This window comes from Sander vitreus, chromosome 1, assembly GCF_031162955.1.
Source record: "Sander vitreus isolate 19-12246 chromosome 1, sanVit1, whole genome shotgun sequence".
Classification (NCBI taxonomy): domain Eukaryota; kingdom Metazoa; phylum Chordata; class Actinopteri; order Perciformes; family Percidae; genus Sander; species Sander vitreus.
This window is the reverse complement of record NC_135855.1, coordinates 22,147,891-22,158,464: the sequence shown is the minus strand read 5'-3', so window position 1 is coordinate 22,158,464 and position 10,574 is coordinate 22,147,891. Positions and strand designations below refer to the sequence as shown.

Genomic DNA, 10,574 nt, shown 5'->3' with positions numbered 1-10,574 from the left:
TGTTATGCGACTATAAAGATAAAAGAAAAAAACTACACACATTTGTTTTAGTAATTTAATTTCAAAATAATCACACGCCCATACGTTTTCCTGCCAAACAGGAACAATAGTTGTCACATTGGTCAGGGCACTGTGAATCTACATATTTAAATGTAACTGACTTACTGTACCTTCTTACTGATTGAAATTAAATTGACAGTTTTCCAGATGGACTTTGTCTGACATTTTATAGATGAAGAACAGGTTCATTTTGCAGGCACATTCTAAAGAATGAGGCAACTATTCAGGGTGTAAAGCTGAGAGATAAGTATTTGCACAATGTCACATTTAAAAAAAAAAAAAAATAACTACAAGACCAAAGTGCAGAGTTTTATTTGAGGGTGTCATAGTAGCTCAATCATTATCCTACTGCCCTGTTCAAACATTGGTTAGCCTACTATGTAAGATAAAAATGGCTTTGGTGGGAGAGTAGGCTATTTAAATATTTAATGTCAGCAAAGTAGCAATTCCACTAGCCTATGTAAATAATCAAGTAAAGTACAAGTTCTGAATTCAAAATCGTATCTAAGTAAAACCACATATATTAGTATATTATATATATATATATATATATATATATATATATATATAGTATTATCAAATGTTACGAACATGTTCGATAAAAAAATCTTCTTATGTAGCAGAATGTCCCCGTCAAAGTTGTATTTGTATTTAAATATACTGTTAGGCAGCTTAATCTTTAAATATGAATCATGTTTTATATGCACACCTTTGTATCTCTGTATGTAAAAAGTAAATAAAGCTGAAGCTGTCAGATAATTGGAGCTGAATAAAAGGTCCTTAGGTCTTATATTCATCTGATATGTGAACACTTGAAAAATTAGAAACAGCACTTCCAGTAATACTTTATATGAAATGCAATATACTGAGTTACAGAGTCAAAGCAATATACTACCTGTCTGGATAATAGTTAATAATGGACTTCACTGTAGCTATGGAGACACTGTTACTGCTGGGGGCGCTGTTGTGTATGGCACAGGGTTTGCTGCTGTGATGTGAAGGTAAAAGGTCAGCCTGTGTAACGTGTCAAACGGCTGTCACCACACCGGTGTATCACTTCACCGTCCAGCCGCCTGCTGTTGCACACACGTCGGTACTGTAACCCTAGTTGACCTCAACGTTATCTCAGTAAAATGGCAAAAAAGCGAAGAGAAAGACGAGAGGACGACGGTTTGTCCTCGGCACAGGAGGAGGTGAAGGCTAGTGACTCAAGAGTACTGAAAGGTAAGTTCTGGCTGTGTTGGCTAACGTTAACATAAATGTAACGTTAGAGCAAAGCAGCGGAAATGAAATACTTCTAGGTAACGTTAGATACAGATAGATTGAGCCATATCGACTTGGCAGGGTTAGTTCTACTTTAAGGTCAGTGCAGATTGCTGAACATGAGCTAATGTTAGCCGTAAGCTGGTTGTTGTCCTCTTTACAGTACATAGCTACAATCTATGGTTGTAACACAGCTAGCGAGGAAAATTAGCCGATTAGACTACTTCGATGGCTAACATGTTAGCTTAATAACGCCACAACGTTATATTAGCTAATGTGAAGAACATAACGTTAACTCTATCGTGTTGAAGGAAAGGTTACTAGCGAACATACACCCCACGCAAACCCTGTTAGTGAGCGTCAGTAGGGTAATTAAATCCAAACTTCACTAAATAATTTAATCACCATGAATGTTGAAACGAGAGTAAAATCTTTTTATTAACGTTAGCTAAGCTGTGATTTTTCATTAACAAAGACTGTCCAACGACTGGTGTTGGGGGAAGAATGAATTCATTCTGAACGTTACTCGGATAAAAGTAACAATACAACACTAAAAAAAAATTGCAAAGACTTGCATTGAAAATGAAAGTATCTCAAATAAATCTACTCAATGCTGAAAAGTAGCCCCTTTTGTTATACTATTAACGATATGTATTATATTATTATTACTGATACATTAGTAGTGTAAGAAGCGTTGCACTGTTAATGCAACCCTTTTAAATACTGGTTAGTTTAATCTGCCAATGCACCACATTTTATAAATTCGTTGTATGTTATGTGTGTACAATCCTAATTTCTAATGTAACTACAGCTGTCAGATAACTGTAGTAGAGTAAAAAGTACAATATTTCCCCTCTGAAATTTAGTGGAAAAGAGATATTAAGTGGCTTGAAAAGGAAATACTTTTACTAAGTAAAGTACAAGTACCTTAAAACTTTACTGAAGTACACTACTTGAGCAAAGTATTTACTAAATTACATTCCACCACTGCAGATGAAATGCAAAAAAGTGACAAAAGTGACCCAGGTTAAACCTAGACCTGCATTATTACCATCTTTACACAAACGTTCTACCAAAGTACATTTACAGCTGAATATTTCTACATTACATACATTTCACAGTGTGATATTAGGCTTATTCCACCTTTCAGCGAGCTGCCACCAGTCTCCGCAAAACCTGCACCAACTGACAGAATGTTGTGTACCAATAATAAATAAAAATAAAAACATTTTCTCAACCCCTGAAACCATGACTTCAAAAGTGAAATATTTGGTTGCTGAGCAGATTACACTATTGTAAAATTATGCTTATTTGTGTTAACATTAAACAATTATTGCCTTATTGCATCCATTAACATCAAAATCAAATCAGCATTTTTTGACCTGTAATGGATTTCATCTGTTGCAGTATTGTTTGTACTTCGAAGCCTAAAGTGTTATCTGGATGTAAATTTGATGACACAAAAAATGTGCTTTAACTGTGCTTTATTTGGGTCCCAAAAGAGGTGTTTCTTAAATTTTGTCCATCCCATTTATATCAATAAAAGTAGACGATATGAACATTATAACTTTCATAAAGGAAGTATTTATAGAAGGGCGGTTGTATTAGATTGCATTGTTTTTGTTAGGTGTACCAAATACTGGCAACTGAGTGTATGTTAATATACAAAAGTCACTTTTGGTCTGACTTGACTGCTTTAGGCTCATCTCTGACCAGGAGTCACTGCTTTAGAGGATTTCTTTTTTAAGAAATGCTTACCAGTGTGATATGCACTAGGAGGAATATGTCTTGTTTGCAGATATCTGTATTGGAAGGTGCGACCCTAGTGCCTGTGTTGATTTGTTAATCAGTACAATTGGTGTTAATTTGTTATTTGTAATTTGCCCCGGTCACCACGGTTCATCTCTAAATTATATGCCAGAGTGCTGTAGTTGGTTAAAAAAACTATATACGCTATTTTCCTATTTTATGACATCTCTATCTGATACTTGAAATTAACCAATGTTACAGTTATCCCTTTCCATAAAGTCTTTAATGACTGGGTCGCAAACCGCAAGAGTCTGTCTCAAGGGGGAGAGTCAGTTACCTATAGGGAGTTGAACAAGTGATGCAAAACTCATAAGCAAATTACACAAGGCTCCCTGATAGGTCGTTTGTTTTTATAGTAACCTTTTAATTTATTTGGTAAAACCTATTCTCTTTCCCCCACAGAGGCTTTGCATACTGAAGGGGCCTCAGCACGCATGTCTGTCCTGATTCTGGCGTCTATCTTCACCTGCTCTGCCTCAGTCATGTACCTGGTCTACAGGAACTTCCCAGAGCTTCCCAAGTAGGTTTTTTTTGTGTGGATTATTAAACTTGGTTATTTGTGGGTGAGGACTATTTTTATCCCTGGAAATTAAGAATGGTAATGGTAGACCTTCAAAGAGTAAACAGTATTTCATAAATAAATGATAGACCTATAAGAGTAAATAGTATTTAATAAATAGACAAAAAATGTTGATGCAGTGTAACAGGTTTGTCACTTGGTTATAGTTTTGTACTAAATGCAAAACTGTCATTATTTTGTTGATGTCTCTTACTAAGGTAAAGTTAGTGGCTATTTTAACACCCTTTAGGTGTGTATATATATATATATATATATATAGTAAGTTTATTTACATGACAAAACATTAGTGACAACGTACTTTACAGAGAAGAGACATTAACAGTAGTAGAAAAAGAACTTAAACATGGACACATACTGTACAAACCAGAAAATATATATAATACAAATTTGGATTGATTTAGCTTCTCTGAAGATTTTGAGAAAGGTTGTCACGTTTTTAGTTTTCAGCCTTGACCTTGGAATAGCTGATGTCCTTGAGGCCTATTGTTGTTGCCATTCTTGCCAGCCATTGTTTTTTAAGTGCATAAGGGCCTGACTATATATGTAATGTCTTGTCAGTAAATGATTTAAGTAAATCTTAAAGTTAACTAGTCACCTAACGAAGAGCCCAGAACCGGTGCAGTGTTGGATCTCAATGTTTTTAGGAGCCTTGTGACAGAAGTCTTGACTAGTCTAAGGCTTCACTTTTCCTTAGGTTGCATGAGGTGCCTGAGTTTGGCAGTATTTAGCTACTCATCATGATGCTCAAAATCCAAAGGCGACTTTAGCATTTTGAGCGATCAAGTTTTGGTATGTGCATTGTATTGCAAGGAAAACAAACATGTTTGTGTGAAATATGTATGACTGAACATTTTTTATTTATTTTTTTTCCCAGTGATGAAATGGAGAAAATCAAGATCCCTAAAGACATGGAGGATGCCAAAGCTTTGGGAACTGTGCTGTCCAAATACAAAGACACATACTACTCCCAAGTGTTGGTGGCCTACTTTGCAACATATATTTTGTATCCTTGGAGAATCCATCTATCTTAACTTTAAAAAAACAAAACAAATTTAGAACCACCCTGCTGAAATTCAGTTCTTCAAGCACAGTCTTGGTTGCAGTGATAGTTTGTTGGAACAATTCAGTTAATTTGTTGTTAACTGGGGTCAGCAGTTTACAGATTTTAGCAGAATTTTTAAGGCCCAAAATAATTGATCAGGTTCTTGATCTTGGGATGCCACCATGACAAGCACTGGCTCCAGCTTCTTTTTAGTTCTTTCCTTGATGGAGTCTTCCAAAACAAAAGATGACTTATCCGTTTAATTGAACCTTCCATTAGGACTGACAATAGAAAGACACATCTGGCGTAGAACTAGCTGGAGAAATACTAAACATTTGAGTTTTCATTCCTTCTGTGGATTTCTTTCTCCCTTAACATGGACCATATTAAATCAAAGATTCTACAGAAAGACCAGCATGCTACAGTGCTTAGAGGGTTATTAATGTTTATTTATTTGATTTAACATGCATGTGCCTGAGTGATAACTGTATGTTTTCTGTAAGTCGTTTACCTTGACGCTTTCGTCAGCCTCCAGACATTTGCAATCCCTGGATCTATCTTCCTTAGCATCCTGTCTGGATATCTTTATCCTTTCCCCTTGGCTCTTTTCTTAGTCTGCTTGGTGAGTAAGGAAGGACGGTATGAAATGTGTGATTGAAAACAAATGTTATATTGTATGATGAGCAACTGTGCACTCCAATAGTTTCCACAAGACACACGTAGGTATGTAAGGGTGTAGGTACACATGCTCTCTTTTGCAAGAATATATGCCTCTTAACAGGGAGAAAAACAAAATGGAAGAAAGCAAGGAAGAGCAACAGACAGACATGCAATAGATGTGTGTACAACATATCATGTGCCTGCGTTGTATCATAGTCAGTTGTGGCCACTCTTTTTTCTCTATTTTTTTTTCTTTTTCTCTTTTGTAATGTTTCGTTCCTGTATTGTTTAATGCTGTTTCAAAACATGGTGAGTGCTGAAGACGTTCCTGTTCTTTGATTCTGAGGGATGCTAAATTGGGATGTTTGTGCTGTGACAACTATGAAGGGCAGTGGTTAATGTGTGTTAACACCAAGGCCCTCAGCCCTGTCTTTGAAACTACTTAATGTGTATTTAACATGACGCTACACCACTGCTGCTAAAAGTAAAAATGTCCAGTCATGAAGATGGTGGTCTTTTGGTGTAGGAGTATGACGATAATCTTTAGCAAGTTACCTGTGTGTGTGTTTCTGTGTTTCTTACTGTGTTTTTATCTGTTGGCAGTGCTCTGGCCTTGGTGCTTCCTTTTGCTATATGCTATCATATCTGGTGGGCAGACCGATGGTCTACAAATATCTCACAGAGAGAGCACAGAAGTGGTCCCAGCAGGTAAACGCCTTAACTGAAAATGTACTGTGAATAGAAGGTATATACTGTAAGAGCAATATTCAATACAAATTGAGATATTTGGATAATTTTTTTTCTTTTGTATTAATCATATACAATTACCATTTTGTAAGCCACAACTGTGCAACCTAATCCAGTCCAAAACAATGGCTCTGCAGCAAATCCTTGTTAATCGTATATTCAATTTTCATGTTTTCATGTTCATTCAGTCATGGAAGGCTTGTATCATTTGGATGCGGTGACAGTTTTGTTGTCATTACTGCAGAAACTGCGCACTGTAGCTTTTAAAGGAATTCTGGAGGCTAAAGTAGTTTTTTACCAAAAATAAATGCTGTTATTGTAAAAAATGATGTAACTGTTACTGAAGTTACTATAACGACAAAGGTACTGATACTGACCATATAAAATTCACAGATAGCATTTACTGGTAATTCAGGGCATATGACTTACTGTACATCACTTTTGCTGGCAGGTTGACAAACATAGAGATCATCTAATCAATTACATCATCTTCCTGAGGATAACCCCCTTTCTTCCCAACTGGTTCATCAACATCACCTCACCTGTCATCAATGTGCCTTTGGGGGTTTTCTTCATCGGTACCTTTCTTGGTAAGACTGTCCATCCGTTCTTGCTGAACTGTATACCTTCTTTTGATATTATTTGTTGTCACTCACTCACCTGTATTGAACCTGGCTGATTCACAGGAGTGGCACCTCCGTCCTTTGTAGCTATCAACGCGGGTACAACACTGTACAAACTGACTACAGCTGGCGAGGCTGTGTCCTGGAACTCTCTGGCTGTGCTCGGTGTACTCGCCGTGCTCTCCATTTTGCCCGTCTGCTTCCAGAAAAAGCTGCAGAAGAAGCTAGAGTAGAACATTAAACACCTCAGCACCTCATCTGCTGGCTGATCCCGGCACCCCCTTCCCTTGGCTCAGGAACGTGCAGCTGTCACTCAAGTTGCTCTGCGTCAGTCTCATACACAGCTGCTGGTGGGCGAATATCTAACCACTGGCACAACAAGCTCATCACTCTTTGACCACAAAATGCATGCAGGGGTGGGAGGTCCGTAGTAAGTGTAAACTAGCCGTCTCTTACACAAGTTCTTTTTGGTTTCTGTGAATTCTGTTGTTGATTGTGGCACATGTAAATAAGAGAAATTTAGTTTTTTTGTTTTTTTTAAATTTATTTTATGATTCTTGCCAGACAATTAAAGGTGCTACTTGTAGGATGTTGGAGTAAAACTCATCATTCTGATACTTTTCATGGGGAAAAGTGTTTCTCCTTTCTTGCTAGAAACTGCTAAAAACAATGTCATCAGTAGCCTACCTTGTTGAGGCTGTTGCAAACATCTTTTTTTTTTTTTTTGCTGGAATAACTTTTACCATTACATTTGCTTTGGCAGTAGCATATCATTTTCTACGTCCTGTTTGTAGCACCTTTAACTTTCAATCCCTTTTTAAATATTTATTTGAACACGCTTGTGTCTAATTTCAACCTAATGAATGGAACCAACACAGCAATAAATGTCACTGTAAGTTTGGATACCTGGTGCTTGCCTTGGCAAATATATGCAGTGTGAGGAAAGAATGAAACTGTGATGACTGATCTTAGTAAGTGCTACTTTTGTTGACATGTGGGTGAGTTCCCATGTTCTTCCTTGAAAGGTGCCTGGAACCACTGCCACACACATTTCACCCAATTCTGTTCATATTAGTAGACACTTTAACTTGTAAAGAATGGACTAAGCTGATGTTATATTTCCTCCCAGGACAAAACTCCAAGCATTTCCAAATTCATTTGTATTTGTAATTAGGAAGTGAACGTAGATTTGGTCAACACAACACATTTATGTGTGGTAAGATGTATGCAACACAGAAAAGTTAGTGAAAAGCAAAGCCGAATCATCTTGGTTTGTAAATTTTGAAATAAATCCAGGGTGAGATGGGTTCTCAAGTTTTACTGTAGGTGATGATAACGCACGTCTAGTTGTGTCAGTCTCAACCCCAGGGTATTGTTTGCTCTGCCAGTATAGAAATGGTGATGCCCATATAATGGATGATACACCTGTGCCCTCAATAAGACTGCCAACGGACTGAGCTATCCGAGCCTTACCTTGCTTTTTACTGCTTCCATTTTTCACCAGAAGAAATGTATTATGATGCCTGATTTATGTTTTTAGTGCTCACTGAATTTTTCATTTAGATGTTTTTTTATTTCTGTCTTGTGTACCAAGGTAACTTATTGCTGCTGCTTAAAACTTTCTGGACAGTTACTAGAGATGTTGATGCAGTTAATGTGCATTCAGGTAACTTATTTGACACACTTTTCTTTAATCTCTTAAGATATCACATAAATCGAGGCAGTTGATTTGGTGCATTTTGAGATTTTGCTGTTTTTACTTAAATGTCTTATTATAGTAGTAAGATTTACTACTGTAAGATTAATAACCATTCAAACCCAAATTTGAAATGCCTACATAAGCATCAATTTCCACGCTACTACTGTCAAAGACTGTTGGGTTGTTTTTATGGTTCTTACTGGTTTATGGGAGAGCTTATGGGAAATGACTAATCACTAAGGTGGTTAAATCAAGTGGTAAATGATAAATTGCTCCTAAAAATCTTTTTGTTTCTCTAATTATTTGAATTGAAACTTTATTAACTTCTTGGAAGTTCTCCATAATGCTAAATTTGCCGAGACATGAAAGAAGATTTTGTTTTTTCTTTATTTGCTACAATATTTAAACCTATTCTAAACTCCATGCTACACATATATTCAAATTGGATATATTATTGCTATTTTTTTTGTCCTATAACCCTATCAAAGATGTGAGTGAGATGATTATTGTGTAACCCTCTGTTAACATTTCAAAAAGTATTATTTTGTACTGAGCAGTGATGTATTGCAGTATGAAGTGTTTACAGATTGCACATTTCTGTCTTATCTAATTAAATTTGTTTTTCTTTTAATATTTATTGAATCATTACATTTATCTTTACAGGATATTAGTTTTGAGTGCATGTTTGATCATGCTGCAGCAGGGAGCTATCAAAAAGTAACATAGCCATTTATAAATGATTATATATTCATCATTTAATATTCTTTCAAAGGAGGGGTTTCACAGCAATTATGTATTAAGTTTGTATATAGACTGGGCTCTCTTTTGTTTTGTGGGGCCACAGAACATGCAGCAAACTTCAGTGACACATAAACAAAAGCATTTGTCTCTATAGCCCAAACAAAATGGTTGACACTGACATTTCAGTGTGTTTATTAAACGATAAACAAACGTTATTACGTCTTCTGTCTCAAGTCCCACGGAACAAGAGTGAGGTTTAGTGCCACCAGGTGGTGATATTGTAACATACCTGCTAAGCAGTGTTCTGTTTGGATAACATTGCATTCACACTTTTACTAGTGTAAAAACGCGTTTAATCAGGGAAATCTTACATTTAATTCAGTTATAAAAAATAAAAAAAATACATTGAAAGAAATGCAAACGATGTTTCTTAATATAAAAATCTGATAAAAATCAGTGTAGATTTATTTTCGTCGACATGCAAAGGCACGGTCTTAATTCAATTCATGCTGGTTAAATGGGTTGACTCAGTGAAATATAAACCTCACTTTGTGATAGCAAAACGATTTTTTTCCCACTGAACATTGAGATAAACAATTTTCTGTATTTAGCATTCAGTATTACAATCAAGCAACGTTCTCTGTGAACATTTTACAGATAGACTGTTTTACTCTATTATCTATTTAAAGGCCAATGAAATACCTTTACATCACATAAAAAAACACGGTCAAAATTGATGCTTCTCTATAAATAAATAACTGCAACCGCTAACTCATTGCTTCAAAACAAAGTGCTAAACAGAATATAATACAATAATATACAAAAATAAATCCAATGCACTATAACCATAACTGCACTAGCTGCTGAACGGGTAAAGAATATTTCCTGCCAAGGTCCATGCACATACAGTATCGTCCTTGTGTTACTTTATGGATTTAAGAAATGAGTACAGCTGTTGTGCTGTTGACGGACCACAATGCATTTCGACTGCAATACTCTGATTTCAATGGATGTGTAAAGCCAGAGAGAACTAGAACAAACCCGAATTAAATATACATTCAAAATAAAACAATAATTGGCATCAGCAATAATCTGATTGAAATAATAATATACTGTAGTAGAGTTAATTACCCCACAGGCCGCATGGATACAAAAACTAACATCGAGGCTAGATTCATAGTTTTTTCCTCCTTAATATAATTTGGGGGTAGACAGGAAAAGGGGGAGAGTTAGGGAGGACGACATGCAGCAAAGAGCCAAAAGGTTGGAATCGAGCCTGGGCCACTACAAGGGACGCACGCTTAACCAGATGAACTACTAGCCCCATCTAGCCCCCCCTTAATTTGATTT

The 10,574-nt window shown here is 36.3% G+C and overlaps 1 protein-coding gene across 1 annotated transcript; it reads left to right on the top strand.

Moving 5' to 3' along the window:
* The first annotated feature begins 1,065 nt into the window (after positions 1–1,065).
* tmem41b (transmembrane protein 41B) lies at positions 1,066–9,114 on the top strand. Its single transcript, XM_078248148.1, has 7 exons — positions 1,066–1,284; positions 3,535–3,652; positions 4,587–4,715; positions 5,283–5,376; positions 6,018–6,122; positions 6,613–6,751; positions 6,848–9,114. The coding sequence occupies exons 1-7, from the start codon at positions 1,194–1,196 to the stop codon at positions 7,015–7,017; spliced, it is 846 nt and encodes a 281-aa protein (XP_078104274.1). The 5' UTR covers positions 1,066–1,193; the 3' UTR covers positions 7,018–9,114.
* The last annotated feature ends 1,460 nt before the right edge of the window (positions 9,115–10,574 follow it).

Excerpts from the sequence above, each read along its gene's own strand:
- tmem41b (XM_078248148.1), top strand. The coding sequence starts at position 1,194 with ATGGCAAAAAAGCGAAGAGAAAGACGAGAGGACGACGGTTTGTCCTCG. Across the intron at positions 3,653-4,586 it reads AACTTCCCAGAGCTTCCCAA|TGATGAAATGGAGAAAATCA; the intron begins GTAGGTTTTTTT and ends TTTTTTTCCCAG. Across the intron at positions 6,123-6,612 it reads CACAGAAGTGGTCCCAGCAG|GTTGACAAACATAGAGATCA; the intron begins GTAAACGCCTTA and ends TTTTGCTGGCAG.